The sequence below is a fragment of the Sturnus vulgaris genome, chromosome Z (assembly GCF_052056855.1).
Source record: "Sturnus vulgaris isolate bStuVul1 chromosome Z, bStuVul1.hap1, whole genome shotgun sequence".
NCBI lineage: Eukaryota > Metazoa > Chordata > Aves > Passeriformes > Sturnidae > Sturnus > Sturnus vulgaris.
The window spans coordinates 36342826-36366727 of NC_142283.1; the positions used below are offsets into that span (position 1 = coordinate 36342826).

Below are 23902 nucleotides of genomic sequence, written 5' to 3' on the forward strand. Positions count from 1 at the left end.
TACTGACTATAAATAATTCCACATGAAATCAGGTGCATTTTACTCAGGGGGGCAATGCAGTTGCCACCACGAGAGGGTACATGGCAGAGGAGTGGTGGACTTAGGACAGGCCAAAACAAGCTGCCCACATTAGAAAAAAACAGCACAGAATGACGTCCCTTCTGCCTCTCCCTCTTGCATGAATTCCTAGGAAGACTTTATAAGAAACCCCCAAATATCCTTTGTTTCATTTGGAGATGGTAAACAATTGCAATTCAACCTTCCACAAGAGATGTGGTCCTCATGGTGTCCCACACATGGGAAAAGAAATAAAGAGGTCTGACAGAGGCTCATACCTTGCATGTGTGGAGTGGCAGCTGCAGTGCATGCACAGAAGCAGGTGAGGAATTTCCAGGTCTAATAGGTGTTAGGTTCATGGTGGTAGGAGCAGCAGAAAAGCCTAGTGAGGAGAAGTGAGTAAGGGAAGAAAAAGGGAGGGCAGCTCCCATAGTGAAGATAGCTGAGGAAAAAAAAAAAAAAGCACATTGGTAATAAAATGAAAATTAAAAAAACCCTGCAATTCATCCCTGGTTTCATGATGAGTCAGTAAAGGCATAAGAGACAAATTTAGCCACAGTATATAAAAATATCTCAGTGTGATATGAGATAGAATATACACTGGGTTCAACAGCCTTAATTCAATCCATTGAAAAAACATGTAGGAATCCAGTTTGTGTGGTTCATACATCCCTAGAACAGAACCTGGCACCTTATTTGTCTCTAAGGTGAGTCACTGCTAGGATGGACAGAGCAGGTGTGCAACAAGAAAGAGCGAGCTTAGAGACATCACAGCAGCTACCTGCTGTAGGTTGACAGTTTCTGGTTCTGCTTTGCTGGAATTCCTTGTAAGTTTGTACTAAAACGGATCCTTCTAGAGCAAGTCTTCACCTACCTACATGCTCCAGTTTCCCTTTTCCAGTGTTTTTTGCCCAAAAATCTACCAGAAGTTCTTTTCTTACTCTCGTAAGAGAAGCAGTGCTGAGGTAGAGCAAATCACATCCTCTCCAACATTACGGTAACCAAGAAATGTGACTACAACTGCAGACTCGGAAGACTTTGATTGCTACAGGCTGCTCTGCACACCACAGTACACAGAGTGTTTCTACTGCCTTTTTAAAATCCCGCCATTCACTCTGTTTTGTGCGCTTTGCTCGATATTGAATTTATAGCCATGCTGTTTCTTTGTAATGCACTCTGCTCACATAATTACTGGTGTAATTACTAGCTTGACTCTTCAGGATTTCTGGCTGCTATGTTCTCCCAGCTCAAGTCTTTCTACACACCAGAGTAGCCAGAAGCCTTGCGTATGGTAAAGAAAGATGCACTTCACTAACATTATCTTCCTTTGCTGCGGTGGTGAAGGAGCAGAAGTAGGTATCTTTGCACGTTAGGAATAAACTGATTAGCAGCAAAAGTGGTGGAATGTTCTGTACATGATACAAGGAGAAAGGTCTTTTAGCATCTTGGCACTGAGAGAATATAAAAATTTTTATCATCAATTCTTACAAACCCATCAGATTATTCAAAGCAGTAAGCAGAATGTGAAAAACATTATCCAGTAGCAGTGATCTATGCCTAAGAGAATTCAGAGAGCTAGAGCTTCTCTTTCTTGTCCCATGCACTTCCACCCCTCCTTCTTTGGTCATACCTGTCCATTCTCTCATTTCCTCCCTGTTTTCCACACTTCTCCTTGGGATCCCCAACGTTAATCATACACTTTTGTGCTTTTAACTTCAAAAGGAAACTTTCCCAATGTTACCAAGTGGCTTGTTCCCACCTATGAAAGATCCTGCTTGCCTATCCTTGCTGCAGAGTATGGAGTCAAAAGATGCTTCTGAGCACCTTGTCAGTATGCTCCCAGCAGAAGCTCACCCTTTGCCATGCCACATTCCCTTAGATTCCTGCAGTCCTTCATCACTGGATGTGTCCCTCCACCATCCCTACAGGCTGCTCATATCCCTCTCTCCTGCCTCAGTTGTGTCCACGTGCTCTTGCTCTCTTCCCTTTGATTACTGCTACAGACTTAGGCAAGAGCTTCCCTCGGGCCATGGAAAAGCATTGCACCAGATCCTGTGCAAGCACCTCCTCAACCCAATACAAAACCTTGGAAAATGCAGCTGCCAAACCCCAGGAGACACTGCAGCAATGCCTCTCCAACACAAGAGACACTTCTGAAGCTCCACTTAGCTCCTAACAGGTTCAGTCAACCTGAACATAATAATGAGAACCACTTCTCTAACATTTGCAGATCATTCTGGAAGACACAGTGGAAACGCTTTGAGTGTTCAGGCCATTTCTCTCGTAGTAAAGAAAGAAATATACAAAGTTATTTCATTTGTTTTAATTGATCACTGGCTAAATTGTAATACATTTCAAAGCAAAATATTCTGTTCAAGGACATTGTACCAAACATTAAATCTACTTTTAAACAAGGCTTAATTTGACTATTTTACCTTATATACATACAGGTATAAGTTTCATTTCACTAGTAGCAAAATTGCACAGTACATTGCATTTCCTGAAAGATGGCAAAACCAGGAACTGAGTGTCTGTTCTGTCCTTCCACACACTCCAAATCAGAAAAAAACACAGGTATTGAAAGTACAATCACAACTACAGGTAAATACAATAAGGACCTCAGAACAAGCCAAGACCCTATGAGAGATGACAATCACTTCTAGAAATCTACATTGCAAATATAGAGTACATTCCACTAAAGAGTTTTGGGAGTTCACACAATGCCTCTTGATCCCCTTTTGGTAATAAAAGCTTCTATGACAACACGTATCCTTCATAAAAAGAACTGAATTTGTATTTTTAGAGTATATGTTGGAAGCTTAATGCAGTCTAAACTGCAGTCCACAATAAGCTCACCCAAAGAGAGAGTAAGCAAGCATTGCAAGACTCATCAAGTTCAGAACCAGAGCTCAGCTCCTCCTCATTGGGCTCCTGGGCGCGAGAGCTGCTCTGCACCAGGGACTGGCTCGAAGGGTGGGAAATGATACATTCCTTTTACAGCTTGTGCAAGTCAATCACCTGCAAATTCTTGACAGAAAATGTCAACTGAGTCATACACGATTAATTTGATTTTATTTACAAAGTAGCCTTACATCCAAATTGTTAGACAATTAAGAACACAGCTAAGGAGCAACAAGGTTTCCACACTTAGGCTAGCCCTGAAAACAGTTCTTCGGGCAGCAGAGTGCAGCGGCCAACAAGTGCAAACACACTGTCACTGGTGGGGAAACTGCAGTCTGGCCTCAGCAAGCACAGAATCCAGCAGCCCCAAAGATGAGATTTCTGTTAAGCTCAAACTCTGCTTTGGTTTGTGCAAAATATTAATCTTGTGCATATAGCTTTCACAAACGAACTGTTGCTCTGTGCTTGGCAAAACAAAATGGAAGGAGCTGTCCAGAATTACAAAGAACACGGAGGTAAACAAGGCATTTTTCATGAGCACTAGTTACCCTAACAAGTACAACACCAAGGACTCTGCCACTGTTCCAAGGAAATGTACTTTATCAGCAGTTTTGGAGGTTTTCTGTTCTGTACTTGCTGATGAAGCTACCACTAATTAGCAAAATTGCTGAACTTGACCCAACTAACAATGCTGAGGACCTTTTCATTCCAGGCTTTATGTCTAACTAAACACCAACACTTTTTGCTGCTCCTAAGGAACTCTGACAGCAATAGGAAATACCAAACAGGCATGTTCGAGGTGGAAGACACCAGCTGATTTCCGCTGGTTGAAATAGATCACTTGTTTCTATTAGGCAGACTCCAGCCACACACTCTCTTAACACCAGTTCTTCTTCACAGATCGCAGTTTTAAAAATTACGTTGCTGGACTCCCTAGATCTAACAGCAATATAACGCAAGCAATGTAATTAAAAAATAACTACTGAAAATCTGCCCAAACATTTTTTTAAACCTGCTTTTTAGAAACTTCTGGGGAAAAAAAAAAAAAAGCTAGGGACTTGGTACTCCCACTTGTTAGTCAGTCAACAGCGTTCTAAAAGGGCTGGAAAGCAGGCTGCAAACCAGGTTCTCTCTATTTATCTACACCTGTTTTTAGCAGAGGTAGGTAGCAATAGGTCAGTGGAGAGAGAATTAGAAAACAGTATGTCAGATGTACTTTAGAGCCCTGGTGTTTTTCTCTACTCTTCCTTTAATCTATCTTGTGCTGTTTTCCTTTTTTTCTTGCAATAACCATCTCAGCCTACTTACTTTTGGAAAGTGAGCCCTGGCAGGCTGCAAACAATATATGACATTAATCAGGTGCTGTTACCAGACAGAGGACCAACCAACGTGGGCCAGCAGGCACCATGGCTTGCTGCAAGAGTCAAGAAGGTGCTTCATAGGAGAATCTCAAGTGCCACATGCACAGCCTGGTAGGCAGAGTATCAACCTGCAGGCAACACTCAGTGACCTCACCTTCAAGCTTCACAGCCAGCAGAAACAGATATAAAGTTCAGCTCTCAGGGCATGGCTTCAACACTTCAAAACTTAACTGTGCAATGAACAATTAACATGAATGGAAAATAAACATTTTATGCAAAGAGAGAATCCAGCCAAGTCTCTGATTTTTTTTTTTCTGAAGCCTGTTCTAAAAGCTTTTCAGTTTGTAGACACTAATAATAGAGCTACAGTGAAATGTGTGTGCAATCATTTGAGGGCACTCCTAGTCCATACAGCAGACAGACAATTAACGAGTAAGTACAAAGCAAAAGGTTGAAAAGCCTTCATTCCCAGATTTTTCTAGCATTTTTATTACTGTTTTACGATTAATTCATACAACTCTGGACGTTTTTCTTCCAAATGACCCTCTCCTACAAAAGCAACATTAAGACTCAATACACATTTAGCTTACTTTAACTTCCCTCTTCCCAGATATGCCTTAGACTAAGAAACACCTTTAGTAGTCCTCATGCTGCTTTGTGTTGGACAGAAAACAAAACTGCTATTTATTATGTTCATATTCACCACTTGAACTTTTTTTAATTTCCAAATTAGTTTGCTTACAGAACTTTAATGAAATCCCCATTGTTTGCACATTCTTGCATGTAACACAGAGAAATGGCACAGTTACAAAACATATAACCAAAATCAAAACACCTTACCCAAAATAGTTTAATTGTCAAGATTTATCAGTTTACCAAACCAAGCCTCTCCCAGTTCTTAGCAGCAAAATTCAATTATGTAGAAAGGAGCAGGACAGAGGAATTGGCCATTTCCCCCACTGAGAACCAGAGCAGACTAAGCCATAAAACAAGCTGAGTGGTTCTGTCAACCCAACTGAAGTTTCAGTAATTATCTAATGGCTCTTGGAAGAATCCACAGCCAAACTTCTTGATTTTCCATAATACTTAAAAGAGAGAGCTAATTTCAAGAGATCTTCAGTCCCAGGTAAAATACTTGCACTCCATGTTTTCCCTGTTTACTTAAAATCACATCTAAGTTTCTTCTTTGATGTTTCAAGAAAATTTTGCAAGCAAGAGAAATTAAAAAAAGATTAATGTAGCTATCATCCAGAAAATGCTACCAAATATACAAATCAGAGGAAGATATTTTCCTCCCAATTTTCATGTTTTAATTTTTTAAACCTGTATTTCAAGAAAAGAGCAATTAAAAATGTGTGCCTCAAAATTAAGTTGCCTGTATGTGCTGAATGAACATGGGTTTTTAAAGCAGTCCTTCCTTATTCTAGGCAGCCCCCTTAGAAATGCTTTATCTTTCATCTGTATATAGCACTATGGTCAAAGTTATTATGTATCTATGTTTGTCTTTTCAAACCTATTACTAGATAACATTTGCCCTAGAACTGTAAAGAGGTCTCCCACAAACCTATCCTACTAGAGGAAGCCTTTAATTTCCATGGTTGCAGAACACATATGCAAACAATTAATGAACTGTCCAAGGAAAAAAGATTAACTCTTACTTTAAATCAGACAGCAAGTTACATACATTTTATGAAGAAATCTACTGAGATTTACAACTGCTTCAAAGCAGTAACTGAGATACAACAGCAGCTATGAATGATATACAACCTTCCAGATCCATAACTGATCCTAGCTTCACCTTAAAAAAAAAAAAAATCACAGCAGCTGAATATATATGCAAATATACACAAACAAAACCTTTGATCAGAGGTTAATAAGTAACTGTGTTATATCAGAGCTAGAGACTAGGCATTGCAAGTGTTCAGCAGTCCCTAATCCACCAGCTCTCAGGTTGGTGCAGCAGTGGAAAGTCTCATCCAACACACCTTTCAGGTGTCATTAGAATCTCATGTTTCCCGTTCAGATGTTGCTCAGCTGAACAGTTACCCTCTGCTAATAATTCAGATTCCCTCTCAGATAAGCATGCAAAATACATAAAAAGGCAAGTGATCAAAATATCCCCTTGAACGCTCAACTGTCTGGTATCAAGAGACTGCTGCTGAAGAGTTAATATCCCAGCACTAATTTTCAACGTTTGCAAACTCGATATGGAAATTGCATTTTGTTATTACACAGAGAATAACAGTCATTGGTCATTTCCATCATTCACCTCAGCACTAGTGTAAAAATGCCTTCTGAACAGGGATGAGAAAACATGGCAAGTTTTGTTACCAAGTTGTGTCTCTACTCATGTTGCACTAAGCAGTGCATGGAAATAGGTGAGCAGAAATTCAACATTCTACCAAGACACACCATGTTTTCACATGCACTGATGCCATGCGTTTCTCAAAAATACAGAAGTTCAAACATGCAGCAAAATGTTTATGAAAGCACTTTAAATGCTCACCAGATGATAATGAGTGATTTAATACTCAGACAAGTCAAAGCACAGTAAAAGGTTTGTGCTTACACTTCAAGTTTCAAAGTAACATTGTTTCTATCAGAGTATTTGAAGTGCAATGAAAGGAAAGTTCTACTGAATTCAGAAGCAACAGACACCATTTAAAGGAGTAGGAAAATAAGCACAGGTCAGAGTACTCCAATAAATAAAAAAAACAGCAGGAACATGCAGACTTCAGAGTCAAAACTTCTTTTTAGATTCATGATATGTAAAAAAAAAAAAAAAGAAAAGAAAAAAAAAATCAAGAACAACCCTGTCTGACTTTCCCACATGTGGTGTCTTTTTGGCTAAACAACTGTTACTCTATTGTAAGGAACACATATTACCAGTAAACATTATTTACAGAATGATTATCAGATTAATTATATAAAATACAGATGAAAATATACACCCTTAGGTTTGAGATAAGCCAAGCAAATTCACTTCTGCTAACTAAAGCACTTTGAAGAAGGCAACAGGCACCAAATATCAAAACTGAATCACAAAACTACTCAAAGTAACAGACAAATTTGGGACGGTAGAGGTACAGCAAAGATCAATTAAGTTGGAATGATTTAAAATACTAGCCTATCACTTATTATTTAGCTTCAATAAATTCTATTTTTCTTATACAAAATTGAAGAGAAACCTTTACTCCCAGACTGTGATTTCTACAGGTACTCAGCAGCTTTTTTCTTAATGCATCTATGTAATGTTTTTTACTCTATATCTTACAAAATACATCCCCACATTTAAGTGCATGACTAGAAACTGTGCTGAAATCGTGGAAAAGTGCTTCACAAATCTCAGGCGCAGTAAAGTCATAACAATGCTCAGCTCCAGTTTCTGGAAGCAGTTCTGTGAAAGGAGAAGTTTCAGAAAAGTGCCTTTGATCCCTGGTTTTCGAACTCTGACCATGCATCATTCAATTCCATGAAGATCATTTTGGCATATTGCTCGTAGGGCTGTCCTGTGGCCTGGAAATAAAGAGAATGTGCCATAAGCATAAAAATACTAGAAATTAGGTAATATAGAAAAGATCCCAGCCCTTTTTTATTTACTGCCTTATTCAACAGCTATAGACTGCTCTGTGAATATAATTTTACAGACAGAACTCTCTCCAACCTTATCCAAAGCTTACTCAAAGATAGTATGCTCCTGATTCCCTGCCTGTTTCACAGCAGCCCTGACTCTGGGCCAGCACAATTCAACCCTTGTGGTTAATAAATATCCAGTCCCAAAAGATGGTTCTCTCCAACAGAAAAGGAAAGCCCCAGAGCCTCCTCCAGTATCTTTCTCCTTAGCTTTTGCCACTTTATCAACGTACTTAGAGAGTGCTTTTACGGCTAAGTGGCAGAATATAAGAGCAAGGAAGACAAACATGCCTTAAATAGAGTGGTGTTCTGACACTGATGCATTAAGGGTCTTACAGAAAACACCTAAAAAAAAAAAATCACAGAAGTGGAAGAAGTCACTTAGTCAAGAACACCGAAGGACAGGGGGAACTCAAAGAACAAGAAAATGTCTTGTTTGTTTATGGACACAAGACAACGTGGGATTTAGACTACTGCTCACTAAACCACCAGTGAATGCAAACCTGAAAATCCAAATCAGTTATATCCAATGCTTCTTTTTCTATCTAATGCAAGAACTCAGATCAAGAAGCTACCTTGATACATTTGGATGCATTAAATATTTTTAAAAGGACAGCTACAATGTAATATTCATTACGTATTTTTCATCTGATAATGTGTTTATTCTAGCAAGTTTACTTTTTTGTTTATGTTTGTTTGCCAATTTTTTTGAGTAAAAATGGTTTAGTAAATGAGGTTCAGCAGGTTTTTCCTACCAGTTTTGCTGTGGCTGACTCTGAGTCTCCATACCAGTTCTAAAAGACTTGAAAGTACCAGCTCACAGAAATGAAACAGATTCCACTAATCGGCATTACATCTGCCATCTCTCAGTCAGAACCCAGCATGACTGACTTTAGTGCTCAGTACAACCCTCACGGGATCTTTCACTTGTTAACACTTATCTGTTGAATTCTGTGCTGTGCCAGGATGACAATCCTCTACCACCTGAATGCAGTAGGACACCACATTCAGAAAACAATGGAAGCACAGTGAAGAACATTTGGAGTACTCATTAAGAACCAAGGCATTTGCCAGTAACCAGTACAATGTGGTAAAAGCAGTTTGTATTCCTCCTATAATAAAGAAGGTCAGAGGAACACACTCACCTTATCAGGATGAACTACAAGCACTGCTTTCCTGTAGTACTTCTTTACTTGCTCAGGAGTTACTAAATCTGCCATGCTGACTGGTTTCCACTTATTTTCCCCTTCCCAAAGCACTGTATGAAGAGTGGATATCAATGCTCTGATATTTCTCTCCTTTCCTTCAATCCATTCAAGAATCTGGGAAAATCAGAAAATATAGAACTGAATGCAGCACTGTAAGCATTCTCGGCCTCTACAGACATAATCTTCAGTTTCTGCAAGACTATTATGAATACAAAACTTAAGTACAGTTGTCCTACTGCACTCACTCCCTAAATTCAATTGTCTTACCCACCCAAAAATGATATTTTGCATCTACCACTAGGGAATGGCTCATTATTACTATTTTATTGCAGAAATTCACTCATTGCAAGAGAAATTACTGAGATAGTTATACGTTACAAACCTCTGTAAAATTAATGGCAAGAGAAATAACAGGAGTAGTTAAAAATATCTGTTACTAAGTAGGTATTACATTAATCTTGTCAGGGCACACACACAAATTATTACTTTATTTGTACAGAAGTGTAAATATACTTTAAAATTTATATTATACAAGCTTTGTACAAAAGATCATGTCTAATAATAATAATTCATGTTTCCTTAAGCAATCTGCAGAGGTGCACAGAGTAAAGTGCTCTTTGACATATCCCCAAAGTCAGTTACTCTAACAGATATTGCAGATAACAGCAATATTCAAGCCATAGTATAGGGATACAGTGTTTTCATTGAACACTTACTATCACCAGCAAGGATGGTAACTAAATATTGGTACATATTTCCATTTGTGGTGTTTTGTGTTAAAAGGTACCCATGCAAGCTATGCACACTCTCTTCAGAAAGGACATTCTGTGAAAACAAATTTCAGTGTCCCTTTAAAGCTCGTTTACAAACTTTTCTAAAGTACTATAAAGAGTGTAAAACTGGAATTGTATTAATATGTAAAGTTATCAATGACTAACGGGTCAAACTAATCTGAACAGCAAAGAACACCTCCCAAACTAGTTATACAGGCTATCTCCAGAACTGCACCTTCTAGTAATTTCTTAGAATGGCAGCAGCACTTGTTAACCAGGAAATGAAAGTACATGGTCATCCTGAAGACAGCTATTCTCACAGGCCTCATTCTTAAAGCATATTTTTATATTATAAGCTAAATCCATCTTTTCCAAATCATGACCCTTTAGCTTTTCTGTTATCAGCAGTTCCAAGTGCAAGATCTGGTTTTCACTTAAATCAAAATCACTGTTAAACAAACCTTGAGTTTCAAGGGGTCCATATCTTTAGACATCTCTTGTTTTCTCATCTCAGCAATTGTCTTTGGTCCCTTTTTATCAGATTTTGCTGAAAATCCTTGATTAGATAAGAGATCCTCAAAGTCATTTTCTGAAACTTTTGGCTTTTGACCTATGAAAAGAGAAAAAACATTTAATGAAAAGTTTCACAGGAGAACACATTATCAGGGGAAATATATTGCCCTCAGATACACCTGGATGGCATTTATCATTACCATGATAAATATCCTTCAGTGATTCCAAAAGTCACAAAACTAAGAAGGATAGAAATAAAAGGGATCATTAACAAACTTTCAGTCCAGCAGAGCAGACAACCTCACATGCTAACCTCTGACTAAATACTTGCATGCCCTTCTTTCTAAAAAAATGGAGTAGATTTGAGGGAGCACACATCTATCCATGATTTTGTAGACAGCTCCATTTTTCCACTGCAAGTTAGTTCCAAATGCTACGCAACTGTTTTCCAAGTAACTGTATACTCAATACTATCATTGAAAGCACGTAGTCAACATCAAAGCTTGTGAAACTTATACAGAATAATGAAGGGATGAAAATACCAGTATGAATATTCATTACAGAACCAACAAATTTCAGAGAAGATGAAACTCTGAACTCTGAAGAGGCTTCTGGATGTAGTCTAGTCCAATCCCCACTAAAAGCAGGAACAACTAGGTACATTTGTTAGGTCTTTGTCCAGCTGAGGTCCATCTGTTTTTAAGGGAGAGGAATTACAACAACCTGTTTCAGCATTTCATTACACCAATTGATTTTTTTTCCCTTGCTCTACAGACTTCTCTGTGTTGCAACGTATGGCCACTGCCTCTCCATCCTGACACCCCTTTCCAGATACAGACCAACAGAATAATCCCAATTTAAAGAAGTAACTGCTATTCACTTATACGCCAGTTTAAGGGACACAATCCTAGTATCAACACACCAGAAAATAAAATTTTCCAAGAAAATTCATACAGAAGAGGCCAAGCCTATCCCTGTAACTCCAGATTGGCCTGGAACATGATGTTAAAGGTCTGTATGATTCCATATGGTCCTGTCTACATTTCTCTTTCAAACCAAAGAATTTTCAGTAATTTTAACCTCAGTCTTTCTGAAGACAAACTACTTTTCTTCAGCTAGGAATACCACTGTATCCCTTTACCTTTGTATCATAAACAAACTAACATGAAGCAACATTATCAACCATCTCTCCCTGGATGGATGAAATTTACCTTCCTAAACTCACCATACTTAAACAGCACCCATGTGGGTGATTTGTTACAGCCTTGAGACTTTATGCCCAAACTCACATATACTTGTGCCATCATCAGCTTGTCTGCTGTGCATGGGGATAGCTTTGGAAAGGCAGAATACCAGACTTGGCAAGTGTTTTTCTGTTCTTTACTAGACACAACTTAAATGTAAATAAAAATGTGAAGGTAGAAGAGCTTCTGCAGGTAACAGCATACCCAACTATCTACACATGGGACATTATAAGTAACACACATTCAAAAAACTTACCAAAGCTTGGGGCTCTGACTCCTCTTTCTTCTCGTCCTCCAATAACACTCAAGTTTACTGTGTAGTTGGGCTTAGCTGCTGTGCTTGACTTAGTCTGGGACTGCCATGTAGTAGTTTGTGGTTTGGAGGTTTTCTGCCATTGATTTCCCAGCTTTTGAGATGGAGCAGTCTTCTGACTAAATCCACTACCCAGGAGTCCACCAGTGGATGAACCTAACAATGAATATTGTTAGTTGTTCAATTCAATGCTTGTCACCTGTTTAATACAAGTAAGACAGTTTGGTCTTGACATATAACCACATAGCTCACAGTGATACCAACAAACAAGGGAAAATGTAACATGAAAGTGTGGGTAAAATCAAGTTAAGAGTCTCATTAACAATTTGGAGAGTAGGAGCTGGAGGCTTTACTGAAAGTCTTCTCTTACAACTCAAGGTCTCAACCATCAGTTTTAGCAAAAACATGGACTCTTATCTGAAGGGTCAGGCACATGTCAGACCAGGAGATAATTTTGCTGTGACAGTAGTTCTGCCTCCCACTTTATTATATTTCTGCTAATATGCCGTGCATAACAAATAACTAATTACATAAAACAGTAGCAGACTGAAGATTTTCAAATGAATGCTTTCAAAGTCTCTAGTGATTCCTTGCACTATTGTTTAAGGAAGACAAGAAGATTATACTACAGCAGCATGCGCAGGGAATATACTGCACGTGAGTAAGAAAAGCATTGGAGCCTGCAGGAGATACTGTAATCATCCTCCTGTGGCATAGGCCAAGCTTGTCTGGGTATACACACAGCAATGTAAACTTGATTTGCTCTTTCAAATATGGCTCCTCCCACTTCAGCTCTTTTGATGCCTCCCTTTTGTAGTGGCTGCTTATACTTCTAACTTGCACAAGAGGATGTCTCCCCAGAGCCACGTATGAGATACCATACTACATCTTGAAATACTGCACCTGATAAAACCTAGTATTGCAATACAACACCTAATAAAATCTAGGAATGCACTGCTTTTTCATGAAATCACTCAACTGCAGTCAACTCAGTTTTCAGTCATTGACAACTTGTGAAATTTACAGAAAAAAAAATTGTTACTAGTCAGAGCAAATAACCCTGCATACTGAAAAATTATCTTTCACCTATTCTTGCAAAGCATTCTACGCTCACGCTTGCAGTTTTCAAGGCCAACGAATTCTTCCTGTAGGACAAGCCAATGCCTCACTGTTCACAGAAACTTTTCAACACCACACTCCTCCTTACTGATAGAAAAGCATTCCTAAAGAAGAGTGTGATAACACCAACCACCATAGAACACTATCAGTATCCTACCAGTATGCTAATACACCAGTATTAACTACTTTTAGCTGCCATTTCTTTTGGGTTTATAGGGCATTCATATTTAAGCAGCCTGCACTCTCATAAATTTTCTCCCAGAACAATACCTTGTATGTGGAAGCCAAAAAACTCCTATGAAAAATATAACAGAGTGTGGTATTCTAGTCATATTCCAAAACTGAATTTCAGTTCTTCTGATGCTTTGAAAATTCATTGCAACCCTGAGGAACATTAACTAGGACAGTGACATCTGGCTACTTCTTAATGCAGTCATTTTTCCTATTGAAAGCTAACTGAAAGAGTAAGTCCTGCTAAAATCAGTTCCGTTTCTTTCATCGGATTCAGTGTGGGCAGAACCTACATCTTCAAGTCGATTTTTTTAATTTATTTTTTTTTACTGTCACACTATCTATAGATTTAACAACCTGTATTAACCTGAATTGTTAAACTAGAGCATTTTTGAAAATTTTTTATTGCAAATCAGCCTCATTAGTACTGCTTCAAAACCAGAATTTTGCAGTGCTTATACCCAAGCAACATCAAGAAGTCAAACACTGCATGCTACCTAGTGTTTCTACAAGAATTCCACTGGTGCTCAATTCAGTACACTGTGCTAACTGCAAAGGCAAGAGAGTAAAACCTCCATCTGCTCCAAGCCAAGGGAAAAGCAGGTTTATGCAATTCAGTGACACTAGGTTGCTTTAAATCACTCCTTGTACTCTAGGCAGCTGGTCACATTTGTTATGGCAGTGTGGGTTCTGAAATGCAAGGACCTCAGCTCTTTTGTGAATGCTACAGGACTAATTCCTTAGGTCAGTAAAAACGCCCTGGAAAAAGAGTTAATCTGCAATGTGTCTTATTCTCCAGAATTCCTTGTGCCCTCCACTGCCAACTGACAGATGTTCCTAATGCTTTTGGTACTGGTGTGCAATGTATGGGCTTGATTTGTGCTCACATTACAAACATGGTAGATGTGAGTAGCAGAGCTATGGAAGTCTAGTGAATTCAAAGGAAAGTACTGAGTTCACTGTCACTTTGGAACTAAAAATTTAACTGATTTAATCCTGCTTTCATTTTAAATCCTTCAAGAACAATATTAATCAATGCTAGGTAAGAAATCTCATGCTCAGGTGTTGAATCAGCAACTCCTAGTTTCTCTTACCATCTCAACTAGATTCTGAAGCATTAATTATTTTTGCTGTTCTTATTGCACAGCTGTAGTTATTTTCTGAAATATTATTCTGGATGTTTCAAAAAAATATCTGGAAGATTCAATCTTTTCTTGTTACTCACCAGCTCTCAGCAAATACTTCAAGCCCGTCATCAAAAACTAAGAAAAAACATTTCCTTTATAGGTTGTCAGTAGCATTTACTGGTACGAGAAGCAAATCAAACAGTAGAGGCACTAAATATAATCTATAAAAAGAAAGATGTTACCTGGAAGACCAGATCCCAGGTTGGCAAGATCAGCAAAAGGGTCAAAGTTCTGAGCTTTCGCCTGGCTGAAAGACAAACCCGAAGACACACTGGACTGGCTTCCGGTGGTAAAAGCTTGGCCTGTATAACAAGAAGACACATCACGTACCTAGGCTGTTAGGAAATTGAGAGAAAGAATAAAAGTAGTATCTCCACAACACCTCATGAAAACCTCCCCAACATTCTACTTCACGACATCTTTTTCTACGACAAGAATCACCATTACTATAGAGAATTGAAACAATTTAATTCCTGTGTCTTGAATTTAAATCTGAAAAACTACACAAGTGCCTTATTAAAGAAGCGTTTAAGCAGCCGAGTAAAAATGCATGAAGAAATGTCCAGCAGTTTCAGGTGATTAAACTGACCCAGTCTGGAGTATTCCTCTAATGGAAAAATGTAACTTCATAATACCTTCACAAACAGGCTTCAGCTGTGGTGATGCTACATTGCTGGTTGTTGAGGAATCTGCCCAAGAATCCCATCCACTTAGGAGATCTGGGTGGCTTGTAGATGATGATATTTTAGGTGGCTCTGGTGTCAAATTGCCTACAGAAGAAAAGAGAAATGTTTTCGTGTTTAAGAAAACCATCACAATCATACATGTTATATTATTGTGTACCCAATGTCAGCTACACAGTTTGCTTAAATTTTTCGGTAACAGTTGTGTAGTCTTAAACAGGACTCAGAAGGTTATAATCACTGGAATTCCTTCATTTCTGTTTTAAAACATCCCCCACACTTCATAGATAAGGTATTTTTCATGCACAGGCAATGCTATGAATTTAACAGCTTAGGTCTCCTGACCAAAAGGACTAGCTCAGGTACAGATCTAGGGCACTCTGCTGTTCCTAACGCAGCTGGCAAGCAGAAAGCAGCAATGCTCCATGTGCTCTTTATCACTCAGCAGTCTGGGTGCTACACAGGTGAAGCCAAGTCACTTCAAACTGCAGGTTTGCCTAACCCAGGCCTCTTGTGACAAAGGGGCTTTTTGGCCAACTAATGCACTCTTTCAGGTGTAACACATGAATGCACACAATTGAAGAGCAGGATACAGAAAGAATGATTTTTTTCTGGGAAAAGGTTAAGAATCTCTAGCTCCATGGATAAAACCCACTTTTCTATAGACCATGACATCTAAATGAAAGTGTCATATTTAAAAGCATGCAAGGATGCTATCACTAACTCCTGGAAAATGTTGCATCCCATCTATAGGTGTAACTGCCATCCCTGACACTTCCAAATTATTCCCCACTACTGACTCATATAAACTATGAGGTGAGCCATCCTCACCTCATAGACTGAGATATGCTCTGTATGGAACACTCAAATCTGCATGCCAGCTCTGAGCATTCTCTTTGAGTACACTTAGTGGAGACTCACAGTGAAGCAGGACAGCAACCCCTACTTTAATGCTGTAACAACTGTCAGTGCTACAGGGAGAGGGGATATTTCAGTAAAACCAATACATTTAGTGCTGCATTTCATAAACAGAGGGTTTAGAAAATTAACCCAGCCATCCTTACAAAAGCAGTAACGTTTTGAGGCTTTGAAAGTCTCAACTACTACATCACAGCCTTTCACTTGTCTCAGCTCTATATTCTAAATATTAGTATCAAATACTCTTAATTATGGAAATAATTAGAAGTAAATTAAATACCCCTATAGTCAATCTACTAATACCATTTATAATTAGATCTCACAGCTGCAAAGCAAGCACATCAAATACTGTGCAACAAAGATCTACCAAAAGCCAAATACCATTTCAGCAGTATTCTCTGCTGATTGTGAGGGAAAACAACAGAATAAAATGCAAGAAGTACCCATTATTTCCAGCCCTTTCTCCAGACCCAAGCTTCATCTCCCTGCCTCTGAAACCATGGGAGAAACAGTATGTAATTTGTCTCAATATTCAGGACCCCAGCTACCCACTAAACAGCAATGTCATTGGCTATAAACCAGCACCTATTCACTAGCTTAGAACTTTTCTGTATCGTATTCCTCTCCCAAAAGTTAAGCGGGCCTTGAATTAATACTAATATTGCTTTTTAGGCTGGAAATTATTTTTTCTACAATCTCTGCTATTAAAAGTCTTTTTACGGGAGTATAAGAAAATTAACAACATCATATGAAATTAACTATTAAGAAAACAAGTTGAGAAATAAGAATAAATTAAATTAGAGGTGAATGCATTTGAAGGATTGAGAACATACTATGCGAATAAGCTGTTTTATAACAGTTGGCTTAAGAGCAGACAAGTTCATCGCCTCCCCCACCCCGAACTAAGCAGGAAGTAGCCTACTGAAGTACATTCACTATTAATAGTAAAAAGTCATATACAGCCACTACACTTATAAAAAAAAATCTGAAACAATGCAATGTACAGTATACTACAAGATAACTCATTCCTCCTGAAACTTTGTTCTTATGCTGTCTTACTTTTAGTTCTACAGTGTGGGCATTATGTCAGATTTTAATATCAAGAAAAAATGTTATCAACCAGATAGTTTGACTTCTACATATTCTGAACAGGTATGATGAGAACATACTGAATCCCTGCTTTTACAGCTGGCACACTGGAGTTTATATTGACACATTATGATAAAGGAGCAGAATATCTAAAGAAATGGTAAAACATGAACTATAGCTCAATATTCCAAAAATGGAAGCAATTAAGATCACGAGCATGCAGGTCCAAACTTGGTTGTCTCATGTTTTTTTAAATGCATATTGATAATCTTTAGCCATACAGCAATGAACCACTGGTGGTCAGGGCAAAGAACTGTGTTCTTTACTAACACTGCTCAAACCAAGCTAAGTTGCAAGAATAAGTTGGTGGTAATCAGATCACATTTTCCAGCTTCCCAAAATAAGAGACTTGCATTTTACTACACATAACTTCTCATAAGGTTTTTCTTTATTTAACCTGTCATGTCTACAGGAAATCCTTTAATCACAGACAACAGGATTCTCTGTAAACCAAGAGGCTGGTTTAGTATGATGCAAGGTTTTTTTTAACCTTGTCTAAAGCCTGTCTGAGAACTCAAGTCCGCAGAAACTAATTTCTCCTCAGGAGAAAACTACATTTATGACTCAGGTTTCTTTCGATCACCTTCCAAATCTTCTGCTGTCTTTGAGGGAAATATATTCTTGACTCAACCTGCATCTGCTACTTTGAAAATCCAGGAGAAAATTAAGTTACCCTGTTAATACACAGCTATTTAGCAGCAACAGCACAACATTTTCATTTTAGAGGACAGAATGCCTTGAGAGACCAAGTATAGTCTAAGAACTATCTTTCATTTTAAATCTCCTATGACTTTAAATTTTAAGCCAACATATGAGAAATATAATGTAAAACATCCTGAAGTTGTGTTCACTGAAACATCTTTTTTCCTAGTATTTGTAGCAGTTTAGTAATCATTTACTAACAAAGAAAGCTTATCCATCACTAAAATTTGATTCCAGGCACTTACAAAACTGCTCCAATAGTAGAGTCATCAAATCTCATTACTGCAGCTTATTTTGGATGGTCACTACCATTCCTACTAATTTTTTTTTAGTTTAAATTTTTTTTCTCCTTTTAATGACCTCATGTTTGCACTGTCTTCTGCTCACTGAATATAGTTCTTCCAAATATTTGAGAACATGTTCTTATCTGTCTTTTCTTTTCCAGTTACTAGTCCTTTCAGGACTCGAAAATTCACATTAAGAGCAACATAATTATTAACAGTCCTAACTCACTGAATAAAATTGATACCTGTAACTGGATAGAATGCTAAAGGCTCAAAATACATATGACATTTCAGCTAAACATACATATAAGCTCTCACTTGAAAGATAAATGAAAAGAAGTATGAAACATTACCCCAGTTCTTCCACTTCCATACAGTTTTTAAAGACTGCATAGCAATAGAGAAATATTGGGAAATCAATGTAAAACAGTAGGCTGAAGAGAAAATGGGTACATTTTAAGTATCTTTTCCTATGTTGACAGAAAGCTTCAGAAATTACATTAAAATAGCAGGCATCCTAAAAAACTTACTGGGGTGCAAGCTATCAAGTAAAATCAGAAGGACTAAGCCTAAAACAGTAAGCATTGAAGACAGATGTAAAAACATTAATTAAAATACAAAAATATTTTTCCTACACTTGCTCAAATGTTATTAACAGCTGAATATTGATGGTGATCTCCTTAAGGATGCAGATAAACATTTAGTGAACAGAAATCCATATTTTATTTTTCCCACTTTCATTTAATATATAAAATGGTTTTCTGTCTATGAGGGTTCTGGTACTATTAAAGCTGGAGAAAAGAACTGGAAACATTCTTATAAATGTGTAAAAAGTACTTAATGTGAAGAAACAAAAAAAAGACTGAAACAGACTCTTCTCTGTGTTGCCTAGTGGAAGGACAAGAGGCAGTAGGGCACAAATTGAAATACAAGAAGCTCCATTAAAAAATACTTTCTTTCCTCTAAGATCTCTCCAACACTGGCATAAGTTGCCCAGCTGTAGGGTCTATGGCACTGGAAATACTAAAACACAGAAAGGACACAGTCCTGAACAGCCCACTCTACTTGACCCTGCTTTGAGCACATTAGCCAGAGAATCTCCAGAGGTGCTGCCTCTCATGTGAGTTAGATTTTGGCTGAGATCACAAAATATGCTGAATTACAAGGGAACCACAAGGATCACAGAGTCCAACTCCTGTCTCTGCACAGGACAGCCCCAATAATCACATCATGTTCCTGAGAGCATTTTCCAAACACTTCTGGAAGTCTTGTCAGGCTGGTGCTGTGACCACTTCCCACTGTTCCAGCGCTCAACCAACCTCTGGAAGAAAAACCTTTTCCTAATATCCTACCTAAACCTCCCCTAACACAACTGCAAGCCATTCCCTCAGGTCCTAGCACTGGACACCACAGAGATCAGATCAATGTAGGCTCCTCCTCTTTCCCTCACAAGGAAGTTGTAGACTGCAATGAGGTCTCCCCTCAGTCTCCTCCAAGCTAAATACTCCAAGTGACCTCAGCTTCTCCTTAAGGCCCTTCACCATACTCACAGCCCTTCTTTGGACACTCTCTAATGGCTTAATGTCCATCTTTAGGTTGTGGCACCCACAACTGCCTGCAGCACTCAAGGTGAGGCTGCCCCAGCTCAGAGCAGAGCAGGACAATCCCTTCCCTTGCCTGGTTGTGATGCTGTGCCTGATGAATCCCAGGATAGGGTTGCTCCTCCTAGATGCCATAGCACTGCTGACTCATTCAGCTTGCAATCAGCCAGGACCCCCAGGTCCTTTTCCATGGTGTTCCTCCTCAGCATCTCATTCCCCAGTCTGCCTGCACTCAGGTTGCCCCATCCCAGGTGCAGAATCTGGTGGAGATTATGCTCCACAGATCAGTATTGACCAAATCTTCTATTGAACAAAAAATTTATGTGTAACCTCACACAGGGACAGCTATAGTGGCATAAAACTGGCAACTATACAAGTATACAATTGAAACATATGGCTGTTACTATCAACGGGACCAGAAGAAAAACATTGCAAAGGAGGCAGCAAGTGGACTTTTCTCAGAATCAACCACAGCTGGAATATAATGATTAATAGTATGATAGAGAGGACTGGGTAGCCTTTTATTTCAAAGAGGAAGCCCTTCTTTTAGTCAGGCAAATAATGCATTTTTTCCTGTCCAGTTTATTGGTAGCTAACACTCAGACTGTATCCCTCAGACACAGGGTCAACTAGAGCAACTGCTAAACAAAGAGGGGCAAGTCAAAACTGCATGCAAAAAGCTCTGGGAAGAAATCATCCTGGATTCAGGAAAAGGTGTGTGATACCACTATTCCTAGCTACCTGCACATTGTAAGTAGGTATCTGCATTAGAAGAGACCTGGGCTTCTCTATTGGACACAGCCAGCTCCAACAGACTCACACAAGTCACAGCTGAGCCTCCCAAACTAGATGTCTTTGGGAAAACATGTTTTCCCAAAAAATGCTGCCCAGCAACTATAAGAGAAGGAGTGACAGAAACAGCCCTGCAGACATTAAGGCTTGTGGAGAAGGAACGGGAGGAGGTGCCCCAGATACCAGAGCAGAGATTGCCCCGCAACACGTGTCAAAGACCACACTAGAACAAATTCACACTGCAGCCTGTGGAGGACCCTACACAGGTGGACGTGTTTGCGATGAAGCCACAGCCCAGGGAGAGCAGCCCACACAGCAGCAGGCTCCTGGCAGGACTCGCAGCACCTGGGAGAATCACATCCCTACTGCAATCTCTCCCTAAAGGACTGTACCCTACACAGATCTACGCTCTTAAAAAGATTGTACCCTGTGGGAAGCACCTATACAGAAAGAGGGGAATGAAAGAGCAGCAGAGAAGAGCCCTTACAGACTGATCACAATTCATATCACTATGGAGAGAACCCACACTTTTCTTTCAAAGTCAGATTTTAAAAAGCTTTAACACTAGTAGCTCTACCACTCCACCATTTTTGCAAATGTCTATTTCTCCTTAAAGAATGATGGGAAGACTGAACATAGCACAAAGATTTTTGTTTGAAGATTAATAGATTTTAGAATAACTGCCTAAGGAAAAGGTTTTGCCAAGAATATATCAGAGAAATGAAACAAATAAGATTAGAGTATTACATAATGTACTTTGTAAGTATAATACCAGAATACATTCAGGTCAGGAAGGTGCAAGCTAGCCTCAGCCTGCACTTTTAAGAACTGGCTAAATTATAACTTGACTTGCTCATTTCTCATCCAATGCTTCTAGAAAGTCTTTCAAACCTGAATACAGTCAACATAGCATACTATATCATCTATAAAGTAATTTTCCAGATGTTTGGGTACCCTCAGTTATTAGATCAATGAGAGGAAACTCCAACTCCAAACATATGGTTAGCAATACTAGAAATCCTACCACATGATAAATAATAACATGACATTATACAGGAAACACTTGCTTCTTGGTGCATTTGCATCTGTGCTTCCAGAGTACAAAGCTAATTAAAACAGCAATCACAATAAGTGGATCTAGTAAGACACTAATCCACTAAGCTGAAAGATAAATGCAGAGGAGAATAAACTGTTGAGAAACAGACCACCAGAAGCACACTTACCCAAATTTAAGAAATCTGAGCTAGAAGAAGGTGGAAGTGAGCTTTGTGTGGAAGGAACTATATTAGGTGTAGACGTTGAGATTGGATTAAGGAAGTCCCCAAAAAGGTCTGGACCAGACAGGGCTTGATTCTCTGAACTTGATGCCATTGTGAATGGGTCAAACGGATCGGCTGAAAAAGAAGAAAAAAAAATGACAAATTGTAGAATAAATGAAGTTGAAAAAGCCTCACTCAGAGGGCACAGAGAAAAAGCAAAGCTCATGCTAGTAACTGCAGCAGCCTTCTGTGAATTTTGTGTGGCAAAAAGTAATCACCTATTCCTTCCTCTAGACAAACGAACTTACAGATGGTACAAAAAGGATCTCAGCCATACATAATATGAACAGCTATGCCTTCTAACAAAAGCAGCAAGACTTTCTAACAAGCAGCATACAATTCAACAACATTGTTAATTTCATCCATTTAAGACACATCTCTAAGTTTGAGTGACCCTCTGACACATAAAAGAATTACATTTGTTAAATACTCCATAATGCCAAATCTGCAACAGATTTGAAGAAAATTTACTATTATACTATTAAAAAGAATAGGAAGCAAAACACTCATACTACCATTCAGACTTGAAGGCATTGGCGATTCTAGGGCAGAAAGCACGTCAACCCAAGAATGAAAACCAACAGAAGTAAGACTTCAGGAGGTCTCTAGTGATCCCAGTGAAGAAAAAACTAACTGGAAGAGTATTTATAGTCAGCATGGAGTAACATGTGACAGTCAGCTGGAATCACAGCTTTAGATCTTCCTGTTTCTGCTGCCCTCTAGGGTCAAAATCCCTCAAGAGCCCAGGGAGTCCTGCCAGATTCACTCAGAAGCTGAAGAGAAGGAATAATCCTGCTCTAATACCCCAGCACATCTTCAGGTAATGACCACACTGTATAGGACTCAGCAACATTTCAAGCAACTTTACTATAGCATCACCACATAAACAAAACCTCACATAAATCTGTTGTGCAAGCCAAAATATAACAATGGCTAAATAGCCACTCATGGCTCACTTCTGCAATTATCTCTCTTAATACAATTTAATGAAATACACTGAATGAGAATGACTACAAGAATGAGATACAGTCATGACTAGTGCTCAGGTGTTTCATGCAATCGACATGGTTAAAGAAAGATAACATAATAAAGGTTCCCTTTTGTAGAATTCTATCTATGTAAAAATGGCAAATTAAAGTTATTCTTCCCTGATTACAGTAACAAAGATCAATAGTGAATTGCCTCAAAATAAGAAAATATCTTAAATCATCTAAATGCTCTATAAAAAATACTTCTATTTGTCTACAAATGAAAGCTTTTAGTACCTATGAATTATCTTTGTGCAAACAAACAAAACCTAGTAATGGTTTCCCAGCTTATGTGACTAATATTTTCAGAAATCTTACCATTAACTTTAGGCAGAGAATTGTTATTCCTAAAAAGTGACAAAGAGATGAGTATCCACTGGTAAGAGGAAGATAACCTCTGAACTAAAACACTTTGTTTAAATACCAAATAGACAGCACTACTTAGCATTCTCATTAAGGATACTGATCTGCCAACAACATCAGTAAAGCCAGCAAGAAAACATCTTTTAGAAGTATCATTATCCCACTGGTCTGAACAATAATCTACAGGATTTCCAGCTGCTCAGTAGTCTTATGTGATTAACATTTAAAAATCCCACACAGACATTCGACCTAAGCAGCACAGCTCTGTACATCTAATGCCATTGCTTTATGTAAAGTTCCAGTTATGACAATTCCATGCCTTAACAAGGAAAGTTACAGATTTAGAACAGGATCTAGCATGTAACATTCATATGGGAAAGCTAAGAATTCTTTAAGATACAGAATTACCTTTAAATTCAAGATTTCATGCTTTTCTATTTACAAGAGTTTGAAGTTAATAGGGTACTGGAAATGTAACAGAATATCTGAGTAACATACAGGAATTTCTCTCCTTCGTGCAGAA

The 23902-nt window shown here is 38.6% G+C and overlaps 1 protein-coding gene across 2 annotated transcripts in view; it reads right to left on the reverse strand.

The window, feature by feature from the left end:
* Positions 1–2365: 2365 nt before the first annotated feature.
* The window catches only part of GAK (cyclin G associated kinase), a 66508-nt gene continuing 44971 nt past the window's right edge, over positions 2366–23902 (reverse strand). For both annotated transcript variants that reach the window (XM_014882379.2, XM_014882378.2), the window contains exons 22-28: positions 21893–22063; positions 15176–15310; positions 14723–14842; positions 11947–12159; positions 10395–10543; positions 9098–9274; positions 2366–7835 (exon numbers count right to left, since the gene is read on the reverse strand). In XM_014882379.2, the coding sequence (XP_014737865.1) occupies positions 7734–7835; positions 9098–9274; positions 10395–10543; positions 11947–12159; positions 14723–14842; positions 15176–15310; positions 21893–22063 (1067 nt within the window). In that variant the 3' untranslated portion in view covers positions 2366–7733. The remainder of the gene's footprint in view (positions 7836–9097; positions 9275–10394; positions 10544–11946; positions 12160–14722; positions 14843–15175; positions 15311–21892; positions 22064–23902) is intronic.